We start from the raw sequence: 25,300 nt of genomic DNA, 5'->3' as shown, positions 1-25,300 counted from the left end.
GACTGTATCTTACGTCAGTTGCTTTTGTGTCGTGATTGTGCCGGTCGCGAAATGCTCAGCGCACACAATTATCCACCGATTTCAATAAGTTATTGCCATCGACTTGGATTGAAGATAATTTCGAAGGAACAATGTCACACTCGAATATTATCACAATGCCCCCCGATATTGAATCGAGCGACGACGAGAGAAGCGAGATAGTTCATGTTATTGAAGGAAAGAGTGAGCTTCCAGCTGGGACAAACATCGGCATTCAAAACTCCAAAGACGTTCACTTTGGAAATAAAACCTACGTTCATAGCAGAAGAGTTGTCATAAAACAGATCGTCAAAGACAATCGATTGTCAGACAATGAAGACAAAACGATGGCTACTTCTGGTACGTAATTTATTATATATGTATGTATAAGGAAAAGTTATAAATAATATTTTTAGCGATGAGTTGGTGTTAAAAGAGTGCTACCTAGAAACGCGGTTATGGTTAGCGAGATACTCGCATGTTTAGTCAATAATAATAATCGTAATAATCAAAAACAGGCTCGCTTCGAATAAAAATAATATTTACTTAACTAATACATTTATCCAACAAAATAAATGGTCAGTAACTCTTAAATTAAACTTTTAGTTAATAATTGTAAAAGTCAGTAACATTTTTTAATGTTTATGACTAACGCATATTATCGTTTTTAGTTAGGTAATACATTTTATTATTATTCTTGTAACATCTCCTATCGGAGGTTGGCTATCATATTCGCGATTTTGATTTTGCTTATCGCTGCACGGATTATTTCGGTGAAATTGCACCCAAACCATTCTCTATGAGTTGGTTTAGTTTGTCTTTTGCTCCTCTCATAATATGAGCGAGTTATTGAAGCTTTCTTATATTGATGTTCCGCAGCACTTATCGTATTTTTTTATGTCAGAGGACCAGGGACATAATTTAAGGTGGAGGGATAGTTGAAGGAATTTGCCCCCCCCCCCTCTTGAACTTGGCTGAAAAAAATAATGGAAAATAATTAAATACATATTTTTACCAGTGAAAATATAATTTATCTGGCAGGTGCTAGTAAAATTATATGATTTTAACTTTTCCACATGTAGTAATATGTACATTTTCATACTCATCATTATTTATTTATTTGAATGTGTATTTTTCAGTGAAGTTATATTTTCATTAGTGAAGTCCAAGTACATTTTTACATTGGTAAAAATAGAGATGACTTTATTTTAAAATGGCGGTTCAAGAGAAAAATATCTAGAAATTGCGTATAGCTAATGGTTTATTCCTCTGACCAGTTGGAATCTGAGCGGGTGTTCCCGTCAATTTTGTCAGGTTACTTTTGTAACCATGCTATCAAACCTTAGACACGTTGTCATTTTTACGATCTCATTATTTAAAAATGACCAAAGATTAAGAAAAACACAAATTATTTTAATATATGATTAATAAAACTATTTTAATTAAAAAGTTAAGAATATTATTTTTCTTCGCTTGATTAAAGTCTTGTGTTATTGTTAAAAGCTTATTAAAAATTAAAATGTTTTTTTACGCATGTTTTTATTTCATTGATAAATCGTCACTTCTAATCTTGAATCTCGACGAAAGCTTCTCTAAATATGATAATTAATTTATTATTTTAATTATTAGGACAGTTGATTTTTTTTCATAATTCAACGGATCAAAAGAGATTAAACTATCATTTTGTGTACAAATTTATTAACATAAACCGGTTTAATGCGCGCTTTTGAGTCTCGAGGTAGCAGGAACGCATAATGTGTGAGCATGTCGCATTATTCTTTCTTTTATATGCCCCCCCCCCCCCCCCCCGCATGGGCAGATTCTATGCGGATGGAATGGATGAGCTTTATGTTGGCTCGAGTTCAACGACGAAGTCAGTTGAGTGTCGCCTCGGCATACAACGTGGTTTCGGAGGATGCTATCTTGGCTATATCCGGAATTCCGCCCACCGATCCGGGAAAATATATAGAGGGCGAACCAAATAAGAAGCCAGAAAGCTGACCATGACAAAGTGGCGCGAGCGGTGGAACGTCTCCACCAAAGGGCGATGATCTTGAGTTAAATTACCACCTCGCAAAGGCATTCGATGAACGATTCCCGGATGCTCCCACCCGCTTTCTCAGGTCGTGTGTAAACCGAGTTCGGCTCATTAGCGACCCTAGTACTTGAGCACGTGCTTCCCATCAACAAAGGGCCGATGGTCCGCGTCCAGTCTCAACCGGAAAGCCAGTGAGCTGGTCGCGCTCCGCTGTCTTTGCGTCTCTAGGTAGAGAAGTGTGGGTCGACGCCCACGTGTGTGGTATGATTGCTGCTGAAAGCAGACTGCGTAAAATGATGTTTTGGTGTGATAGGAAAGTGCTCGTTATTTTCAGCCCTGTCGTCTTCATTAAGCGACGTAATTAAGCGTGTTCTGACGTGTCATCGTTTTTAGTCAGCTCGTGACGCGTGTGGTTGACTGGAGTTTTCAGGCTCCGATGCTGAAAAATACACGCTCTTCAACTGTCCAGCATGGACAAGGGAAAAAAGCAACATAAGAGAAGCTTTCGGTGAAGAACATATTTCCCATCCATGCTGAAAGATGCAGGTTCATGGCCGAGGAACGGCACGAGAGAACCAGAAGAGGCACCTTAAGACCTGAACAAAATCCTGAACTAAATCCTGAATCCGATAGCAGGATCGCATAATGACTGAGCAGCAAGCGAGTTCGGTTAGATACGTTCCCTTTCGCTCGCTCGCGTATTAAGTGACGAGAGTGAATGAGAAGGGGGCATGGAACGAATGTAACGCGCGTCCTTATATCTCATTCACTCTCGTCACTTAACACGCAAACGAGCGAAAGGGAACGTATCTCACATTTGTTAGTACGTGAAGCTGACAATAAATTTATTATATTAATTATTGGGACAGTTGATTTTTTTTCTTAATTCCTGTAAATTATTTTTGAATTCAAAATCAAGAGCATCGCTTCGAACAACCATTTTGTGCAAAAATTTATTAACACGAATCGGTTTAGTGCGCGTTTTTAGTGATACAGTAACAGGAGCGTGATGTAGTTATAATAAAAGAAGTACTGGAACGCTACTCCCTTTTAGTGTAATCATTGAGATTTTAGTTTATGTGAGCTCGGATACGAATATCCTGTTTTTTTTATTATTTTCTGCGTTGTAGTTGCATTGTTTAAAAATGTGCTGTCGGTGATTATTCAATTAAGCTCAAATATTTTTTACCAGATCTCGTAACCAGTCATATCCGAACGCCTTACGGTCATGGAAAAAGTAATGAAACAACGTTCCGGCCTCACCATACCACTGGTTGTTGAAATTATATAATATGAGAGATCGGCGGACAAAGCGCCACCGGTCGACGTCTTTCAGTTACCAGAGTACTGCCTAGCTTTGGGGCTAGATAAATCAGCCCCCACCACAGTAATTTAGCTCCCCTCTTATTGCTTATGCAAATAGTATTATTAAAATAATGTTTTGTCCTAGCGTGTTTATTTTTATATATTCGAGATCAGAATAATCTTAGCGACAACGCACTGACCACCAAATGTGTTGTAGTAAAATAAAAGTTTTATATTTACTTAATATTGTGGGGCCTGTTTATATTTATATTCATATATAGATTTTTATTATGGCCAAAACTTGGCGGCTTTAATAGCAGCAATTTTGAAACAAGATTGCGGTCCGGCTGGGTAAATTTACAATATATATTTTTCACATCGACATTAATAATTTCTGGTACTACGGCTGTTGCCGTGTGATCAAATTGCTTTATATCCCACATATGTATTTATATAAAGGTGTTTTTTTAAAGGAATAGAACTTTGAAATTAATTAAAACATAAAAATCGTGGTAATGGCCATGGTATTGGCTTTATTTGAAAGATAATTAGTAGTGGGAACGCTGTCATACTACAAATTATAATTTATAAGAGGTAATTTATAAACCGAATTATGCCCAATACGAGAACACAAAAAACAATTATTACTTCTCAGAAGTCAAAAATCCGCGTAAAATCACAATAAAATCGTGTCGTCGTCGTCACAGTTGGAACCCTCGTTTAAACCGAGCCGAGCGTTCTCACTGCGACGGTGCAGACATGAACCGGTTTAATGCGCGCTTTTGAGCCTCGAGATAGCAGGAGCACATAATGACTGAGAAGTACGCATTATTATTTCTCTTATACGGGGCCCCGTGTGTGCATGGAAAGGACTCCATGTGGATGGAAAGGACGAGGCTCATGTTGGCTCGAGTTCAACGACAAAGTGCGTTGAGTATTGCCTCAGTTTTCAGAATGGTTATGGAGGATGTCATATTGGCTGTATCGAGAATTTCGTCCATCGACCTGCTCGCACAGGCGCTCGTACCGAGGCACCAGCTTTCATAAACCCTCGACAGGAATACTAATTACTTATAATATGTAAGAGTTTGGATATACAACTGAACAATATGAAAATGATTTATATTTGTGATGCAATTCTGAATAATGTAATTTAATTTATATTATTCAGCATTTTTGGCCTTATTTCTTTTTTCTCAATGATTTTTTGACGAAGTTACGTTTTTTGAAACAAGATAGTGGATTAAGCTTGCTAACGAACTAATTCAAGTTAATTAGATATAACTAAAACTACAACAGTAGTCAAGTCTTAAAAAAACTGTGTGATATTTCACACAGAAAATAAATAAAATAAAATAAAAAAATGTTTTTTCGTTTATTTTTTTATTTGAATTTCTAATATATTTATTAATGATATTGACTTTATTGCTTTTTCAACTATTTTGTTTAATGGAGCAACGAATATATTTTTGTAATGGCAGCAATTTTAAAACAAGATTCCGTCTGGCTGGGTAGCACATAAAAAACGTGGTAATGGCCATGGTATTGGCTTTATTTGAATGATAATTAGTAGTGGGAACGCTGTCATACTACGACAGCGACGATAGCAATTATGATTTGTAAGAGGTACATATAAACTGAATTTTGCTCAATAGGAGAACGCAAAAAACAATTATCACTTATCAGAAGTCGAAAATCCACGTAAAATCACAATAAAATCATATCGTCGCCGTCACAGTTGGAACCATCGTTTCAACCGAGCCGAGCGTTCTCACTGCGACGACGCAGACATGAACCGGTTTAATGCGCGTTTTTGAGCCTCAAGATAGCAGGAGCACATAATAAGTGAGCAGTACGCATTATTATTTCACTTATACGGGGCCCCCGTGTGGGCATGGAAAGGACTCCATGCGGATGGAAAGGACGAGGCTCATGTTGGCTCGCGTTCAACGACAAAGTGCGTAGAGTATTGCCTCAGTATACAGAATGGTTTCGGAGGATGCCATATTGGCTGTATACGGAATTTCGCCTATCTACCTGCTCGCACAGGAAATATATAGAGCGCGTAGCAAGGAAGTAACCAAAAAGCTGACCATGACAAAGTGGCGCGAGCGGTGGAATGCTTCCAACAATGGGCAGTGGACGGAAACTCGCATCGTGGACCTAGAGACTTGGTGCCAAATAAAACACAGTGGTTGAATTACCACCTCGCAAAGGCGCTCGCTGGACATGGTTGCTTCGGAACTTACTAGCATATAATAGGTAAGAAAGCGACCAGCATGTGTCACCACTGCTTCAAAGACGAACCCGACGACGACGCCCACACGCTCTTTGACTCCTCAGCATGTACAGAGGAAATAAGCAACATAAGAGATGCCTTGGCGAAGAACATATCTCGCCGAAGGACTTGGTCCCATCCATGCTGAAAGATGCAGGTTCGCAGTGAAGGAACGGGACGAGAAAACCAGAAGAAGCACCTTAAGTTCTAAACAAAGATCTGAAGGTGTCTTTTAACGAAGACCAGGTCTTAAATCCGCACCTCGAGGTAGCAGAGGCGCATAATGAGTAAGCAGCAGGCTCGTACGGTTAGATATGTTCCCTTTCGATCGCTCTCGTGTAAAGCGACGAGAGTGAGTGAGAAGTGAACGTGCGGAACATGTATCTCAAATTAGTCAGTCCTTGAAGCTGACAATAAGTTTATTATATTAATTATCGCCGCTCGCCACCGTTCACTCTCCGTATTACCAAAGTGCCGCCTAGCCTTGTGGCACAGTAATTTACCCCCATCTTATTTTTTTATGTAAATAATTTTTTTTTTTAAATATTCTGTCCTAGCGTGTTTATTTTTATTATTTATTTTTATATATTCGAGACCGGAACAGTCTTGGCGACAATGCACTATATTACAATATATATTTTTCATATCCACATTAATAATTTCCGGCACTACGACAGTTATCGTGTCATCAAATTGCGCTATATCCCACATGTATTTATATAAAGGATGCTTTTAAAAGGAATATAACTTTAAAATGAAATAAAACACATACAAATCGTGGTAATGGCCACGGTATTGGTTTTATTGGAAAGATATTTAGTAGTGGGAACGCTCTCATACTACGACGGCGACGATAGCAAATTATGATTTCTAAGAGGTGCATATAAACCGAATTTTGCCAAATAGGAGAACGCAAAAAAATTATCTCTTTTCAGAAGTCAAAAAATCCTTGTAAAATCACAATAAAATCGTGTGATCGCCGTCGCAGTTGGAACCCTCGTTACTGAGCGTTCTCACTGCGACGGCACCGACACGAACCGGTTTAAACAACACCACCTAGATACAAGAAAGGTGTTGGTTTAATGCGCGTTTTTGAGCCTCGAGGTAGCAGAAGCGCATAATAACTGAGTAGTACGCATTATTATTTCTCTTATTCGGAGCCCCCGTGTGGGCAGACTCCATGTGGATGGAAAGGACGAGGCTCATGTTGACTCGAGTTTAACGACGAAGTGCGTTGAGTGTCGCCTCGGCACACAGCATGGTTTTGGAGGATGCTATCTTGGCTATATTCGGAATTCCGCCCATCGACCTGCTCGCACAGAAAATATATAGAGAGGAAAAAGCCAGAAAGCTGACCATGGCAAAGTGGTGCGAGCGGTGGAACGCCTCTACCAAAGGGCGTTTGACGCAAAAACTCATCGTGAACCTAGAAGCTTGAAGCCAAAGAAAACATGGTGAGTTGAATTAGTACCTCGCACAGGGACTCACTGGACATGGTTGCTTCGGAACTAATGTACATAGAATAGGTAAGAAAGCGACCAGCATGTGTCACCACTGCTTCAAAGACGAATCCGACGACGCCGCCCACACGCTCTTCAACTCTCCAGCATGGGCAGAAGCTCTCGGCGAAGAACATAGTTCGCTGAAGGGTTTGGTCCCATCCATGCTGAAATATGCAGGTTCGTGGTCAATGAACAAGACGAGAGAATCAGAAGAGGCACCTTAAGACCTGAACAAAGTTCTTAGGGTGTCTCTTAACGGAAACCAGGTCTTAAATCCTGAACTCGGAGTAGCAGGGACGCATAATGAGTAAGCAGCAGGCTCGTACGGTTAGATACGTTCCCTTTCACTTGCTCGCGTATTAAGTGACGAGAGTGAGTGAGAAGTGGGCATGCGGAATATTCTGTCTTAGCGTGTTTATTTTTTTTATTTATTTTTATATATTCGAGGCCGGAATAGCCTTGGCGACAACAAACTTTTACAATATATTATATATATTTTTCATGTCGATATTTATAATTTCCGGCACTACGGCAGTTATCGTGTCATCAAATTGCGCTATATCCCACATACATTTGTATGTATTTATATGAAGGTTGTTTTTAAAAGAATAGAACTTTATAATGTTACCTTTAAAAATACCCTTTATTTATATAAAGGGTGTTTTTAAAGGTATAGAACGGATTTAAATATTTTGAATATAAGAACACCAAAGCACTAACGCAAATTTTGTAGTTCACAACGTCGTGTCCAAAAATGCAATTAAATTATTTTCACACACACCTGTTTTAGCTTAACCTTTAGAAGTCCAAAGGCATGTTATGCCCAAAATGGTTTTCCCACTGCAGTCCAAGTGCAAATAAAAAATATTTTTAAGGTTGAAAAAAATATTTTGAATAAATCTTGAAATTTTATTCTGAAACCTTATAATTTAAAATATATTTAAATTAGTGTTATACAATTTTGTGTAGTTTCCTTTCAAAGGCGTCAGTAAGAGGGATTTTTGCAACGTGTTTAGTAGTTCGTTGTTAATGAACAGTAATTATATTGAAACTTCGCCCCTTTTTGTTGAAAATGTTTTTTCAAGCGAAATTTTAAAAAAATTCTATAAAAACTATAACTTTAAATTGCCAACGTTCGCCAAAATTTAAGTACATATTTTTTTGTATAGAGAAGCTAATACAAATCCACATTATTTATATTATATTTTAAATCTCGTATAAACTAAACATATTTTTTTTAGAATTTGAAGATTTTTATACATATTTTGATAAGTGTTTTACAATTTAAATCGATAAAATCAATTTCGTTAGTTCGTTCTCAAGCGCGCCCAGAACCGGAATTTGGGATTTCCCTTTCAAATTTGCTTACATGTTACAGCTCTTCTGTCATCTGGCAAGCGCTCGCTGAGCTGTGTTGTGCAATTAAATAAACAATATAATCAAAACTATAAATTATGAGTGTGCAAGTAAGTGTTTGGTTATATGAATAATATGTCATGGTTATTCTAACAAAATTACTATTGACTTTCTAGGGTCAAATATTAAAAGACAAACAGCGGTGATTTGGCAATTAAAGGTATACTACATACCAAAGTTAATTAAATATATTACAATGCTAGTAATAATGAAAAATCTCGTATTAGTGTAAACAAAAAGTTACATTTTACGCACTATATAGTATCGTTTTCAGTTAATTTTCAGAAGCAATGAAAGATCTAATAACATTTACGTATGGCAAACAATTAATATATGACATATTGCGACCATTTTGAAGAAGATGAAGAGATGCCAATCTACATGTTTAATCATCTACAGTAACTTACGTCAATTTTGTTCTTCGGTTGTCGTTTAATTTTTATTTATGGATTATATTAGTAGTAATATTATGTTCAATGTTTACTCTTGATTAGAGTATTATTGTTTTTAATTATTTTTCAGAAGTAATGATGTAACAATTTAATGACCTATATGGCTACAACGTAGAATTTATATATGTAAACAAAGAGTGAATCTTCTCATGTTGAAGTCACTGTCAGCAAGTATTATCTTTTTATAAAGAACATACTACATAAGTTTGATGTAACTGAATATCACGAATTTGGCTATTCCGAAAGAGGAATGATGGCACAGAACAAAAATTTAATAAAAACCATGACGTATACATATTTTGCCACATCGGAATTAAAAATAACCCACTCTTAAATATTTTCGCTATTGATTATTCCAGGTATGCAATCACATATTTATAATCATTGTAAAATGTCGTTTTTTAGATAACATACAAGAAACTATACATTTATAAGCTGTTTGTTGGCTGATATATATAGCGTTCCTACTGCGACAGCGCCGATTTGATCGACATTAACATTCAATGCTCATACATACTAAGGATATATTACACGTTCACGTTTAAAGCGTACCTGGTTTATTTGCAATTCTTAAAATCTAACGTATTTGTCATTAAATCAGAAGCAATGATAATGTTTATGTAATATAAAAGGAAAAACTCACTTATCGGCCTCGGAATCCGGCGACGGACATTCAAAATTTGAAGATTTCATTACGAAGATTGTTTTATGATTGTTTATCTAATTTAATCAATGTATTCTTCTTATCCTAAACATATGATGTATATATTTAATTTTCATAGTTATAACACACCTAGTTAATTTGCAATCTGATCATTTATAAAAAGAAAAACTCACTTTTCAGCCTCGGAGCCCGTCGCCGGGAATTCAAAATTTGAAGATTTCATTACGAAGATTGTTTTATGATTATTTATCTAGTATAATCAATGTATTCTTCTAATCCTCAACACATTATGTATATATTTAATATTCATAGTTATAACACACCTAGTTAATTTGCAATCTGATTTTTTATATTCAGTCAAATCAAACAACGCACATGACGAATTAATGAAAAATTATTGTCGCATAGCAAAATTTTATTTATAAATAATAATTATTTAAAGCTGTTGTCACGTTGATGTCGGCCATCTTGATTTATATTTGAATGCTTGTTTTTTATTGTTCGAAACAACCGAATGCATTACCGGCGGCTCGAAAATTAATCGGAGCAAATTGAATTTTTATTTTTATTATTATAATTAAATATATTTCCTTTGTTTACGTACAAAGCGATACAATTCATAGAGTAATTGAACGGAGAATGTTTCATTTTTAGTTATGTGCGTCCGGAAGCAGAAGCGACTTAAAACAATTATATATAAGAAGATTATAGAGCTATAACGTCGCGAGGATTAATTAAGCCCATGGCCCAGAAAAATTGTGTCCAGAACCACCAATGTTCAGAACATTGGTATTTCTCCATACAAAATGGTTGGCCATTGGTTGTTTTTCCAAAAGTGGTGATATTTTTTTCTTAACGGAGCTTTTAGAGAATGCCAAGCACTATCCATTTTGACAATAAATTAAATTTTGAAAAAGTGGATATTGACACTTTTTCAAATAAGGTATTATATTTAATTTGTTTATCATTTTCTAGGTGTTTCAGCAGAATTAAAAATTAAGAATAGCATCAAATTCTTCATATTTCTTTATCAAATTAATTGTTATTAAAAGACTTGACATTATTTATTACTCGAAAAGATCGGTAAAAACTTCTGCACTATATATTTAATAATAAATTTCAGATTTATAATAAACTACTAAAACACTTTTGCGTGAAACAGTTAAAGCTACAGCGATTATAATATAAAATTTCAAGCTTTAAAAAAAAATATATATATGTATTCTTATTTCTTTATAAATAGTATAATCAAGACCTGAAATGTTTTACAAGCAGGAGAAGAAACATGAAAATTTTCATTAGTATTTTATTTATTTTTCAGGTCAGCTTCAAGAGCAGTTTACGCTGAAGAAAACTATTGTAGGATTAATGATCTCAGCTGTTTTGTTGATTACTACTTTCATCTCTCTTCTGATATATTATTTAGGTTTGAAACAAAATTTAACTAATAAAATAACATAATGTAACTAACATTTTTATAGTGAGATTCTCCGGGTACAACAATTTGGAAGCAACCCTTACCGCTCTTTATAATGAAAATGACAGTGTATTCGATCAATGTTTTTATAGAAAACGTGACCCTACATGATATCCAATATGTGTTTCTCTGAGTGTAGTTGAAATACTCAAAAAAAAACATGCTCTTTATTGATTTTAAAAGGCAGTGACGTATTTGTATGCTTTATCAGAGCTTCCTGATCCGCAGGAACAAGCTCTACAGTCACCAAAATTACTTTAGATTTTGGAAAATCGTCTGCTTTAAACAATGAACACAATCCGCCCACACTATTTAGTGGACCAGTAACAGAAATTTTGTATGCATAGTGGTTTTGTGTTAATTTAGGCCAACCATGTTAGCTATAGCTCTCCGACGAGTATTTCGCTCGTTCTGAAGTACCGCAGGGATTCAATTTGAGTGCTTTGCCTTTTCTTCTCTTTATCAATGACATATGTACATAAATATGAATTATTGTATATATGAATGACCTGACACAAATGCAGATTCGTGGTTTTTACAAAAAGACCTATAGTCACTGTGGAGGGTTTTTCTTTATAGTGACTACAAGTCTTTTTGATTTTTCAGCGTTGCCAATATCATGAAATTCCATAAATCAAATATGATATCAGATTTCTAATAAATAAAATCAATGTATTTACTTCTACAATATTTACTTGTTGACATTAAATAATATTTTTTACAAAATATCAAATTTTATTATTATTTAATTTCAATATTAACAATAAATCATATTTATTTCAGAAAGACCTGCAACAGGAGGTTTACGGATGATTTCCAGCAAAGAGTGGTTGGCACAACCTTTTGGAACAGACAGTCCTTTGCTGACACCCGTCCCCTACGTTATTGTATCTCACACGGTTACAGAGCAATGTACTAACCAGGTATTGATTGATTTTATCGATTGAATCAATAAACTTTTCAAATTATTTTTATACCAATTTTAGGCAACGTGCACAATCAGTGTGCGAAAAATGAAAGCGTCCCATGAAAAGAATTTGGAATGGTCAGATATCGCCTACAACTTTTTGGTCGGTGGTGATGGTGCCGTGTATGAGGGTCGCAGCTGGGACACTATCGGAGCTCATACATATAGTTTCAATAGGAAGAGCATTGGTATTGCCATGATTGGAACATTCATCAATGTGAAGCCACCAGAGAGGCAACTGAAAGCTTTAAAAGACCTCATAGAACTCGGTGTTAAGTTGAACAAAATCGACAAAGACTACAAATTGTTGAGCCATAAAAAATTGATTTCGACTTCAAGTCCAACCGATATGCTCTTCAACACACTACAAACATTGGCCCATTTTTCATTAAGACCATGATATTTAATAATTTATTATATTTTTATACATATTTTAATAGTAAGAAACGAAAAAATAAACTTTAAAATTGAAATTATAAGTATTGTTTTGTAAAAATTAGAGGCCACAATTAATCCTGATTCTAGGGAAACATTAATTATTCCTGTAAAATATTTAAATTATGATTTCAGTCCGTCACAATTTGAACGTTTTCTTTTAGCTGATTCTGGATCAGAACAATTCGATCCAATGAGAATTTTTGATCGTGAAAGTCATGTAATGTAGAAAGCATGAAAGAATTATTTGTGGATGGCATATTTTTACTTTCACCCCCTTTATTTTCTTAAATTTTTGTGATTTTGGCTAGAAAGGATGGAGGTTCTGTTTTCCCTGTTTTATTTTTTTTATTACCTAATAAGACTTGTTGAAACATTTACAAAATTATTTTGTAGGATAAATGAAATGTGGCAATTACTTGAACATGAAAATATAAATGTTGATTATGAAATTGCAATTCATCAAGCTTTGCGTACGGAATTTCAGCAAACAAGTTTTTACTTTGTAAGTAGTTTGTAACTAACCATGTAAACAACTCATAGCATCAATAAAAATATTACTGCAGCGGCTCAGCCTGTCGCTAAACTGTTGACCGCCGACTTGATACTCGAGTACATGGAGTCAGACACAAAATGACCGACACAGACGCCGCTGCAGTACAACAAAGCCGAGCCGCTGCAGAGCTACTTGCTGCCACCCCGCCAGACTTCCCTGGATCCGGACTCGAGCTGGCGGACCACCAAGACGATGGGCCTGCGATCCTGACCAGGTTCTCCGTCTTCAGGAAGCACCCGCCCCGCCACGCACATTCAGCGAGAAGTCACCAAAGTGTTGCCGTAAACCAAGCTCGACTGGACCACGTGTGACCCGTCACGCATTCGTAGGGCTACGCCCCCGCGACTCCGAGCTCCTATCGCATGTCCGGAGCCCGACGCGCGCGCGACCTGTGTAGCTGCACCGACGCACCACAAGGCCCCGAAAGGTACTCCCGGACATGCCCGTTCTTCTCGCGCCCCTGGAGCTCTACGAGCCGCCCGGGGTCTACATTTGTTCCACGCAGCTTGGAATGAAGTAGGCCGCACGTCACTAGAAGCCGGGCCCTCGCGCCTCATGGAGCCCTACACGCGCTCCCAGAAGCGGCGCCCCTAAAGCTTTACAAGCAGAGTCGGTGCCGCCGCACCATACGTCACGACCTTGTTACTTTTGTGCCGCCAGCATTTAATTATCAGCAGTGCCAAGGCTCCAATTCTTTCTCCCTAGTTGAATATCGCAATTGTAAATCACTAGGACGGGAGCCGTGTGGGAGCCTAGATTTGTTATGGCCAAAACTTGCCGGCACTTGAGTAGTACTGACGTAAAGGACACTCTTTTCTTGTCGACTCTGGTGGGATAGCACGCCGGCCCCCACGCACCGTTCACTGTATATTTATATAAATAATATGTAATAGGCCCAATCTGTGACTAATTGCTATCCGTCACAACCCGTCGCCAAAGATTTATTTCTTACCGGTACATAGAGGGCTAACAAGTCCAAAATACCGAAGGAGTTCTTAAGAGATAAGTTGAAATAATTGTATAGTAGTATATTTGGTTTTGATAATAACATATGCTTGACATATTATGTTTCAAAAAAATTCATACGGTTCTTTTGCTCAGTACCAAAATTTTTAATACATATAGTGTAGGCAGTAAAAACAAATGATCACCGGTGAATAATTTTTATAACAGAACAAAAGGCGGAATGAATGAATATGCTTGCGTATTCATTGATATTATATCTTTTAATACATATAAGATATGAATACATAAATATTCTGAGTGACAAATCAACGATCGATGCTTTTGAAAGTATTTTATATTTCTTTTGTCGATAGATTTAGTAGAGAGAAAACTATAATTGAACGAAAAAAGAACGTTTATTTTCATATAACTATTCGTAAAGACATTTGCCCTCGAAGATATTCCTATATCGTTTTCGTCTAATCTTCAAATAATTTAATAATTATTTGTTATTATTGCTGTTTGAATTTAGCTAGTAGTTATTATATAAGTTGTTTATTAAGGTACTTTTAATTTAAAAATGTATATTTTTCCTAATATTATCCATAATAAAATCGTCGGTTGGCAAGAGTGTAAGTTTTTCAGGTTTGGCAACCCTGGTGTTTGCGTTGGTATCACTGATATTTACCGGAAACTCATCGACTGACCGTGTGACGTTTGTCTCTGGTGCATCGTCTCCGTCGACAGTCGACCACACTGGGTAAGATAATCGTTCCTTGAGCCGCCGTTCATTCGTCCACAGCCATGACAGTTGCTCGTATGACGTCTGCATCGACGTTTACGTCACATCCTCTTGACATATTGCATTGATCGGTCGCCAATTTCACATATTTTTGCCATTTCGCCTAATAAAACCAGATTGACTGCGTTCACAATCCTCCGACGATTACGGAAAATAATCAATGTAACATCACGCCCGTTGAAAAATCAACGGAAAGAGACTTGCTATACGTCATAGTTGACCATGAACTGGGAACTATGATGATTGCCCCATTTTTTGTCTAGTGCATCTGCTGATCTAAGGGAGTGGTCATATTCATCTTTTGGATGATAATATTGATGGTATACAATTAAAAAAATTGTTAATATATAAATATATTTATAGTGATACTCCTATCATGGTCACTAAATTTCAGTAATTTTCAGTTACTGAAATTTCATGATCATGGCAGGAGTATAACTACTGGAATATAATTCGTAAGTTCTGATCACAATAAATCCCGAAATATAGATAGTGGATAGTTTAAAAATATAATATATTAATCCAAGAAGTTAACGCTCATCATCGTTGTGCTGGAATTTAGGGTGCGTGTGCGCATGCATGCACACATATACAGTTTTCCGCGAATTTGTTAAACACTGTTATGATAACGTTATCAATACTATATCAGCGCTGGCTGGAGAGTATGATGAACATATGTTAGAAATTGAATTAAAAATTACAATGTGTCGGCTCAAACACTTTCACAGTGTTATTTTCCTTTGTTTAAATATATCTTAAACTAGTATTAAATATTCACATTCTGTCAAGTACAACCCACAAATTATGTTTTAGATGTCTCTGTGATTATATTTATTATATAAATGTATCTCAAAATTCCCAGTAGGTACTCTGACCATATCCTGTCTCTGCAATATTTGTTTGTGTATTTTGAATTAGGTCAAACTCGTAAATCAAGTTTGGGAATATTTGGGGGTTAATTGAGAATATTTGAGGCTTTATAAAACAATATATAGGTAATAAAAACATAAGTTTAAATGCAAATAGTTTCAAACAATTAGTGTTAGAAAGAAGATTTTGAGTTAAATATGTTTATAAATAAACAAAATAAGTAAGAAAGTGATATTTTACATTTTCCTCAACACATTAAGTTAAAAGAAAAATTAATTGAACATGTATTTTCAAATGGTCACCATATTATATTATATTTCTCAACAATACTGTGTTAACGAGCGTCCACATCTTGGATCGACTGTACATGTATATATATATATATATATATATATATATATATATATATATATATATATATATATATATATATATATATATATATATATATATATAATATATATAAATATATATAAATATATATAAATACTACTTATATATATATACTACTTATATATATATATACTACTTATATATATATACTACTTATATATATATATATATATATATATATATATATATATATATATATATATATATATATACTACTTATATATACTAAACATTGTTTATTATAAATTATAAATTACAACCCTATCTTATGCTCTTATCTTCTTGTATGTTTAGGATAAAATTAATTTTATAAAAAATCTGGACTCGAAATTATTTTTTATCTCATACAAAGCTTTTAATGCAAATTTAATGGGAAACGAATACTGTGTCTGCTGACTAAATTCTTTACATGTAATAAAATGAACGAACAATTACATATTAATTGAGGCTGAAATAAATTTCTTTTTTGTCTAATGATTTTATGTGAGTAGATATCAGAGATGAGATTGTTTTCTTCTTGTAGCTTTAAATTAAGACCAATTATATGTTTTGTTAAATCTGTGAAAAATTATGACTTCCACACCCACTCATTATCGGCCACCTCAGCTAGAGGTCTCTTTTCATTTAAAAACAATTTAATCTCTACCTGGAGCTCAAAAAATCGCGAATCACCTTAACCAGCGAATTTAAGTTTGATGTGGTAAGTCGCTTGTTGCAAGCTCTGAAATAAATTTGTAAAATTGACGATGCTATAGTGCATGCGACTGAATAAAATTAACAGGTTAGACCACTGACATCCGTATATTTTCTACATAAAGCTTGTTGATGAACGATACAATGTAAAATGAGTGGTTTTGGGCAGTTATCAACAGCCTTAATTAAATGACCAACTAGGCCAGTGATGGCGAACCTTTTTGAGAAGTGGATCAAATTTTGTTCATTATTTTTTAGTACTAGCTCGTGGGTCACTAAGTCAGTGGCGTCACTTAAAAAGGGGCAGGGGAGAATGGTTAAAACCTACTTTTTACCACGAAACACGACGTTTTACAGTGTACAGGTGCATTGATACGATAGAAAATCATACACAGGTAGTGATACGATAGAAAAGCAGTTGGCCAATGTCCACTCAGAAATATTATTTTATAAATTCGACATTGGATATATTTACTTTATTTTTAAACTTCTTTTTTTATGATATAAAAAATAAATTTATAAAAATCAACTCGTGGGTCATTTAAAAAGCCTGCGTGCGTCAGTGTCTGACCCACGGGTCATAGATTCGCCATCACTGAACTAGGCCTTCATTATGGCCACACGTGTTTCTATCACCATCATTTGTGATACATTTAAATTTATTCGATTGAAAGTTGTCCCGCTGAATACTTGTTCTACACATTTAAAAATATAATTTTTTCTAGTTGTTACTTGCCATGAACATCAAAAATTCCTTATAAACTTGATACTTTCTATCAACACCTCTAATAAATAACGATATTTGAAAAGTATGGGAAATATCTGTAGATTCGTCCAAAGACAGGGAGAACCATTCCATCTACCATCTATTGAATAGCTTGTCACCTAAGATGATATGTTTTTGTCAATATCTTCTATTCTTCGTGCCAGTGTTCCCAGACAAACTTATTTGATTGAATAAAGTAGCTTTATCTGGACATATTTCTTCTTCAGCTTCGATCATCCATTGTCTAGTTATTGCTTCTGCTTCTTGGTCAGAATTCATTTTTTTGAAAATCAGCTGATAATAATAATTTGATTAGTCAGTGTTTGAGAAACGCTGCAACAAGCACCGATATGTAAACATCATGGACGCCCCTCAATCTCCGATTGTCCCTTAGTCAGAAATGCCACCGAAAATTATGACTATAATTTGCAAAAAATGTTAATAAAAAGAGATTTTATTCGTTTTATGAAAGTAATATGTGTAGAAACGCATGTTAGATGATTAGGTAAATAATTTTCTGTCAAAAAAGTATCATAATTTCGAGAATAGTCTGGGGGAGAAATGAACTCCCGTTTGGAACGCTGGCGTTTTTTCTCCCTTTCGTACGGGATGGGTTAACAAGATATGTGCCGGAGGCCGTGCTAATCAATAACGTGATTGGTTATAAATTGCTCTTCTTTCCCATTCCTTCAATCTCAACGAAGGTCCGGTATAAAGAATGTGACACTTGATCACATCACCATGTGCTTATATGGGGTAACAGTTGAAGAATATTGAATAAACTTGATTGGGTTTCACAGTTTAAAATATGCCCTCAGAAAGAGTTCATTCCATTTAGCGCCGTCTTAAGTAATTTTCTTATTTACAGTTCATATTGATCGCTATTTATATTGTTTTTATAGTATTTAATTCGCGGCAGTGATAATCGTTACGAGTGTGCAATACAAACTCTTGAATACGTCATTAGAATTAGCAACGTGCCCAAAATATCGACTGTGATTCCCACACTGGAGAGGTCTAAGTTCATGATTCTTTAACTGGTAATCGATGATCTGTCATGTTGCAATTTTTGGCATTTTTTTTTACTTATCAATTATACCAATGAGAAGTGTACGTTTTATGCAAGTTGAATGTGCGGCACGTATCAAATCTTGCCAATTGGTTCAATTGTTGTAATTGGGATGACTGTTCTCATACTTTGATCGATCGTGGAACTACTCCTAACTCGTCCTCAAAACGTAGTGGTAATTTATAGGTCGTCTTGCAACGGTGATTTTGCATCAAACCCCATTTACTATCGTTGAATATATGTTCGTTTTTTTCTCATTGCAGCATAAGTCAAGGTTGAAGTAGGACGCTTCAGCTTCACTTGCCTAGAAACAGCGACAACTATTCAAGATGGAGACGACGGATAGTATAAAGATACTGAGGAACAAGCGGTCGTGTGCGACCAGCCGCTTAAAACGGGACTACCTCCGATTAAAGGCTGATCCTGTGCCGTACATAATTGCCGAGCCGCTGCCGTCCAATTTTTTAGAATGGTGAATATATCTCTATGCAAATGTTGAAATGAGATCAATTAAGAAGAGCATTGTTAGTTCTTAATCAATTATATTAGTGTCAGTGTTTTTATTTAAGATCTATCAATAGATAAATCACTGTTAAAGCCGGTATGCTTATATTACAGGCATTTCGTGCTGAGAGGCCCCGAGCAGAGTCCATTCGAGGGCGGAATTTATCATGGCAAGCTGGTGTTCCCGAGGGATTTTCCTTTTAGGCCCCCATCAATTTACATGATAACTCCAAGCGGCCGTTTCAAAACTAATCAGCGCCTGTGCTTAAGCATATCAGGTTCGTAAAGTTGTGAAAACTGTGCTAATTAAAGCTTTGATCATATCATTAATTAAGCATTAGCCGATAACGTTTTTTAAATATAATATTATAATGAAACGAATTATATTTAAAGTAACTATGGAGACACTTCTCTTATAAATATTTAAATCCTTCCACTGGTTAAATTTAATATAAAAGCAAAGGCAGTCATGTATTTTTACATATGGTTTATTATAAAATGATTTTTAAACAGTGTTGGTTATCTACATTTATAAATAATTGCACTTTTGTTTGTTACTGATAATTTGTCTAGATAGCGACTAATATATGTTGAAACTTATGTTTATGGTTTGACAGTTCATACATTGAATATGTTTTTATTTGTTCGTATATTGAAAGTTTTTTGTGATCATAAAAACATATTACAGTAAATTATATATTTTGTATCTACTATATATATAAAGGTGATTCAACCTCAGTTTCTTAACTTTTTTAAAAAAAAAACATTTATATCGGATATCTTTAGATTTTTTTATTAATCGAACATTTTATGTATTTTATTAATTATGAAAAATAATATCAATTAGATGGCCATTAACAGCTGATCTTTTTGATGTAATTTTCAATTACTTTTTTGTACATTTTGGGCAGTATCTTGGCTATAAGTAGGCGGATGTTGGTTTTTAGGTGCTCCAACGTTTCGGGTTTGTCGGCGTAGAAACGATTCTCACCGTAACCCCACAAAAACAAATCAACGGCGTTAAATCGTATGATCTTGGTAGTCAGCTGACATCAACAAAACGTAAAAGAATGCAAAACATCCAATTTGTGGCAAGTTGCGCTCTCTTGTTGGTGGAACCACTTGTCTTCCATGTCAATATCTTAAATTTCGTGCCAAAAATAATTGATTATCATGCGCCTATAGCGCTGACCATTGACTGAAACAGTCTGACCTTCATCGTTTTCAAAAAAAATAAGGACAAATGAAGCCGCCTGACCACAATGCACACTAAACAAAAAAGTGGTGGAAATGTGCCTCATCAGAGAAGAAGATTTTCTATAAAAAATCAGCATCAACTTCCTGCTGCTCTAATCTACGTAAATTATTCGCTGTCCATTGTTTATGCACCACCCGTGCCGTTACTTCACTTTCATCACTATCACTGTCCATTATCATTATGAAGGGTTTAATATAAATTTAATAATTTTATAAAAACAATAGAAAAACGGTTTGAATCGAGACACGAACTGCCCACACTATGGAATGCAACTGAAATGAATAATATAATAATGGATGCAACAACCAAATGTTCTTTATTACTGCTAAAAATAAATCACAAGGTCAAAATCTGTCTGGATCTTAATATGCATCTTGCATGCGCGATCAAGCAGTAGAGAAAGAGATAGCAAACAAACTTTCATTCCATACGTATGCATGCACAATAAAGTATGTAATTAACTAATAATACATCAAAAAAATTCGAAAATAATTATAAATGGTAGCATATCTCACTAGGATTTTGAAAAGCATTATAGAAGCAAAGGATTAAGATGCTATTAAATTTCTTGGTAATTTTATTTGTAAATTAATTATATTTCAATTTTGATATTACCGGACCCACTGAATGAAAATAATTTTAAAATGTACCAATACAAGTCGAAATTTTTACTAATATTATTTCTTTTAATACAAAATTTATCATGTATTAACTTTACGTTGAATGATATACTTGCAAAACCGCCCGTTGTCGTGCAACAGGCGGCGAAAAACTCATTAAGAACCTTTGGCTATATATAAAGTACATAATATTATAAGATTACCAAATCATAATATGAAAGATAAACAATTTTATTTTGAATAATAAGCCCAAAGTAAATTGTAACGTTTATTGATAATCATTAATTGTCTCGTTTTTGTATTACATTTTTTTTAATATAAAAACGAAATATTTGATTTATCAATCATTTAAAAAAAAATTAGTAACTAACTCGCTCGTTATTAAAAAAATTCAATCCTCGGGTTCGTAGGTATTAAAATCATTTGGGATTCCAGGATTGGATTCTCTCGATACAGCATTTATTGGCATTCGTTTCACATATATCGAATAATGGAGCGTCTATTTTTAGTTTGCTGATTCGATCTATACTTCAATCTGATTTATTATTAACGATGTTAAGGACAGTAAATTGACAGCAAATTGGCACCGAAAGGATTAAATATTTAATGCTTGTAAATGTCTTTAATCGACAAGAAATCCAGTATTGAATATTTTATATATAAGTGCCTTATAATAAATTTAAAAATAGTTATAAACGGACCTTGTTTGATGCAATTTTATAATCCACCGTCGATGAACTAGATACTTTTCAACCTAGAATACAAAAAGCAACCTCTAGATCGATTACGAACAGCTGCCGGGAAATATTCTTTCACTACTTGGACTGCGAACACAATGCGTTCTGAATAAATTAATTTTATATTTGTCCCCTCCCCCTCTTCAAATGACATCCCTGTTTAAAATCCATGTCAAAAGATATAAAATGTGTCGCAGTAGAAATGCTCGGATATCTAGCGTTCATATTAAGACTTTTTATAGCAGTATTACAACTTACAATAAGTAAAAATCAAATGAAGCATATCTAAACCAAATTTTGCCCAATAAGAGAGTGTAAAAAACCATTATCCCTTCTCAGAAGTAAAAAATTCACGTCAAAAGCAATATCGGCGCCGTTGCAGTGGGAACACTCGGTAACGAGCGTTTCCACTGCAACTGCTCCAACCGGATTTTATTGCTTTTGCTGTGAATTTTTGACTTCTAAGAACTGATGATTGTTTTTGCGCCTTCCTTTTGACCAAAATTTGGTTTGAATACACTTAGACCAATATTCTCATATCAAAAGTCCATAGTATAGCGATAAAGATAGGTATCATATTTTTTAAATATAGTGTACTTCCCCCCACCCCCCATAAATTCTTATGATTTTGATAAATAATATATTTTCTTGCAAATATTAATTATAATATATTATATTATAGATTTGGTCAGTCAGGCATCAAATTCAAATGTTTATATTTTTTAATACTAAAATTTAACTATTATCCTAATCGTTTTCAGACTTTCACCCGGACACTTGGAATCCTGCCTGGTCTGTCTCTACAATTCTCACGGGGCTGCTAAGTTTCATGGTAAGATGCGAGTCGGATCAACGACAGCTTGCGTTGTATACTAAAAATGAATTTGGCGCATGTTGCGTTTTTTTGTGCGTTTTTTGTTTATTTTTATCGCAACGCTGTATTATAATGTAACTGTTTTAACATTACCCTCCCGCTCACATATTCGACCGTTCTAGTTGGAAAAGACACCGACGATGGGTTCTGTCGAGTCATCCGACTATGTTAAACGACAGCTGGCCGTGCAGTCCTTGGAGGAGAATCTAAAACATTTAGTGTTCTGTGAACTGTTCCCTGACACCGTGCTAGAGATAACGGAGGTGTTGCGCATCCGGGGTGAGACCAACAAGGCGAACGGACAGCTTCAGAACGGCAACGGGTCGCTGAACGTTTCTAATCACGCGTCGCAGAACCAGGAACAGTCGGTCATGAACCAGGCGTTTACCAATTTGTTTGTGATAGTGATTTTCATCATGTTTGGATACATAATTAAATACGTGCTGAAGAATATACCGGAGGAGTAGACGTTTTGCATATACTTAAAAGGAAGACGATGGAATGCGGTATGAAAATATTTAAAAAAAACTATCTGTCACACTCGATTAAATTTTTTCAAATTGCCGTTTGATAATATAATCGACGACTCCGGAATAATGTTAGCTGGTATCAAAATAAGATATGAGCTAGAAAAATTTTCTCAGTGTAATGTAAATATGACAAAAATAGTTTTTTCTTCATAGTTTTCCTTATCATTGAAGATCCTATCTTATGTGCACCCGATGATAACCCTCTCTCTTTTGTCATTCCGTCGGTTGCCGACTTGATTGGTCAAAACATTTTATCGTAGTAGTTATTCAAAGTTACCGACCACAATTAGTAAATCCTCAGATCATTTCACAAGCATTTAATGAATTGGGATGTATGATAAACCATTTTCAATTTTGAGAAATGAATATGGTCTCCAGTTTAGCAATCGGGTTCTAACTTTTACGGTGAGCTACCTGATTGCTTTATAAAACGAATAAACTGTTCGGTATATAAAACAAATAAACGGTACACATCTTCAACGAATAATATATGAAATCCGGTGAAAATGACTATGAAGGGTTTATTGAAATCGAATTATTTTCTCGCATTTTATCTTGAAGTGAGTATACCAATTTGATAGATGTGAATATTGTATAATATCAATATATAGAAACGATCCAATACGATTGTTAATTTTATGTATATATTGAAGTATGTAGTGTATAATATCTGTTTTATGTACATATGCTTTTATGAGTTTTGTGTATTAATTATTTTCAGCACTATCTTTTTTTGTTATTAAATAATCATATTATCAACATTCCATTAATGAATAACTGAAAAAAGTATGTATATTTTCGTAACTTTAATATTGAGTGCCTGTTTGTGATTTTTACTTTTTAACTGACTGCTATTGATTGATCTGTTATCACAAATAAAAAATCTCACTTTTTCATTAGGAGTATAAGAAAACATGGCAGTGAAAGGGTTTATTTTATACCAAAAACTTATACATAGTATTTATATTTGTAAGTATTAATTAGGTGCTCATTATTCAAAATTGTCAAATTACACAACAAAACTCCAAGGATGGCACAATTTCTCATTACACCTTTGCAGATCAATGCTTTGATACAAAATGTTAAATTTACAAGCATGTTATATTTTAAAAAAGGTGTTCTGCAAAAATATACATACAAAATTCTCAATCAGTATATTAGTTATATTAATACTTTTTTATGTTTTATTATTTAATTTTTATCTAATGTCATATAATATATTGTACTGTATATGTATGTATATAAACTGCAATGTGAATATAAATAAAAATAAACTATACATTTTATCTATATTTGTTTTGTTCATATCCAATGAACAACAAAGGTTATTAAAAACATATTTAATGATAATTTAATATGTGTGCGAATCGTTATAAATCTTATGTGTAATAAATTACATATAAGTCGCGAAAAACATTCATTTGTACTCTTGACTGTTATTATGTAGGATTTAATATGATACCTTCTTACACAGTTTATATAATAAAATTTAATACTATTACTTACATATATGAAATATACATATTTTCTGCTAATGTTTGTGAATAATAAAATGGTAATAATAATTATAATACCAGAAATTTTACAGTTGTATTTTTGATCATCGTTGTTTTTATTATAATATATATGATACATAAAATGTGCTTGAACATACATATGTAAGTATAATGTTATTAATGTTTTATTTAAAACTCGTCCAATTAAAATGTAGTTAAATAATATATAAATATCATAATGAACGAACCATTTAAAAAATCACACAAAAAAAATTCGTTATTCTTTCAAGCAATATGAACAATTTAAAAATAGTTTTGACTTAATAGATGATGTAACTATCCAGCTGTATAACATATATTTAAGATAATATAATTTTGTAACAACAGTAAGTATGTGAAATTTAGATAATCAATATTCTCAATCTGTGGGATCACCACAACTTTAAATATTGTTATATCCGTATTTATTTAATAATAAAATGAAATGAGTTAAGATCATTTTAAATTAAGTTTATGTGTAAATCTTCTCTTTAACAATAAGATAATAACAACACTTCAGGTACACTAATAAAATTGAAAGCAGATAATAAACGTACAATATGTTCTAGCATGAATCGTATTACAAATTATTTAAA

At 34.2% G+C, this 25,300-nt stretch overlaps 2 protein-coding genes across 2 annotated transcripts; both read left to right on the top strand.

The window, feature by feature from the left end:
• LOC148234379 (peptidoglycan recognition protein-like) lies at positions 1–12,593 on the top strand. The gene is made up of 4 exons (XM_088187866.1): positions 1–378; positions 10,995–11,099; positions 11,934–12,073; positions 12,137–12,593. Exons 1-4 carry the CDS (start codon positions 132–134, stop codon positions 12,515–12,517), a joined length of 873 nt encoding a protein of 290 aa, XP_088043992.1. The 5' UTR covers positions 1–131; the 3' UTR covers positions 12,518–12,593.
• A 2,087-nt stretch (positions 12,594–14,680) lies between these two features.
• Positions 14,681–24,455, top strand: LOC148234378 (ubiquitin-conjugating enzyme E2 J2-like). Its single transcript, XM_088187456.1, has 5 exons — positions 14,681–14,813; positions 18,910–19,118; positions 19,265–19,428; positions 22,527–22,597; positions 22,762–24,455. Exons 2-5 carry the CDS (start codon positions 18,976–18,978, stop codon positions 23,104–23,106), a joined length of 723 nt encoding a protein of 240 aa, XP_088043582.1. The 5' UTR covers positions 14,681–14,813; positions 18,910–18,975; the 3' UTR covers positions 23,107–24,455.
• Positions 24,456–25,300: the final 845 nt, after the last annotated feature.

The sequence above is a fragment of the Plectrocnemia conspersa genome, unplaced genomic scaffold (assembly GCF_051122295.1).
Source record: "Plectrocnemia conspersa isolate PC_06_02 unplaced genomic scaffold, ASM5112229v1 ptg000006l, whole genome shotgun sequence".
Classification (NCBI taxonomy): Eukaryota; Metazoa; Arthropoda; class Insecta; order Trichoptera; family Polycentropodidae; genus Plectrocnemia; species Plectrocnemia conspersa.
This window is presented reverse-complemented; position numbering and strand designations above follow the sequence as displayed.

Bases quoted from the DNA above. Each gene is read 5' to 3' on its own strand.
- LOC148234379 (XM_088187866.1), top strand. From the start codon at position 132: ATGTCACACTCGAATATTATCACAATGCCCCCCGATATTGAATCGAGC. The intron at 11,100-11,933 runs GTTTGAAACAAA...TATTTATTTCAG, and splicing joins TCTTCTGATATATTATTTAG to AAAGACCTGCAACAGGAGGT. The intron at 12,074-12,136 runs GTATTGATTGAT...TACCAATTTTAG, and splicing joins CAGAGCAATGTACTAACCAG to GCAACGTGCACAATCAGTGT.
- LOC148234378 (XM_088187456.1), top strand. From the start codon at position 18,976: ATGGAGACGACGGATAGTATAAAGATACTGAGGAACAAGCGGTCGTGT. The intron at 19,429-22,526 runs GTTCGTAAAGTT...AATCGTTTTCAG, and splicing joins CCTGTGCTTAAGCATATCAG to ACTTTCACCCGGACACTTGG. The intron at 22,598-22,761 runs GTAAGATGCGAG...CGACCGTTCTAG, and splicing joins CGGGGCTGCTAAGTTTCATG to TTGGAAAAGACACCGACGAT.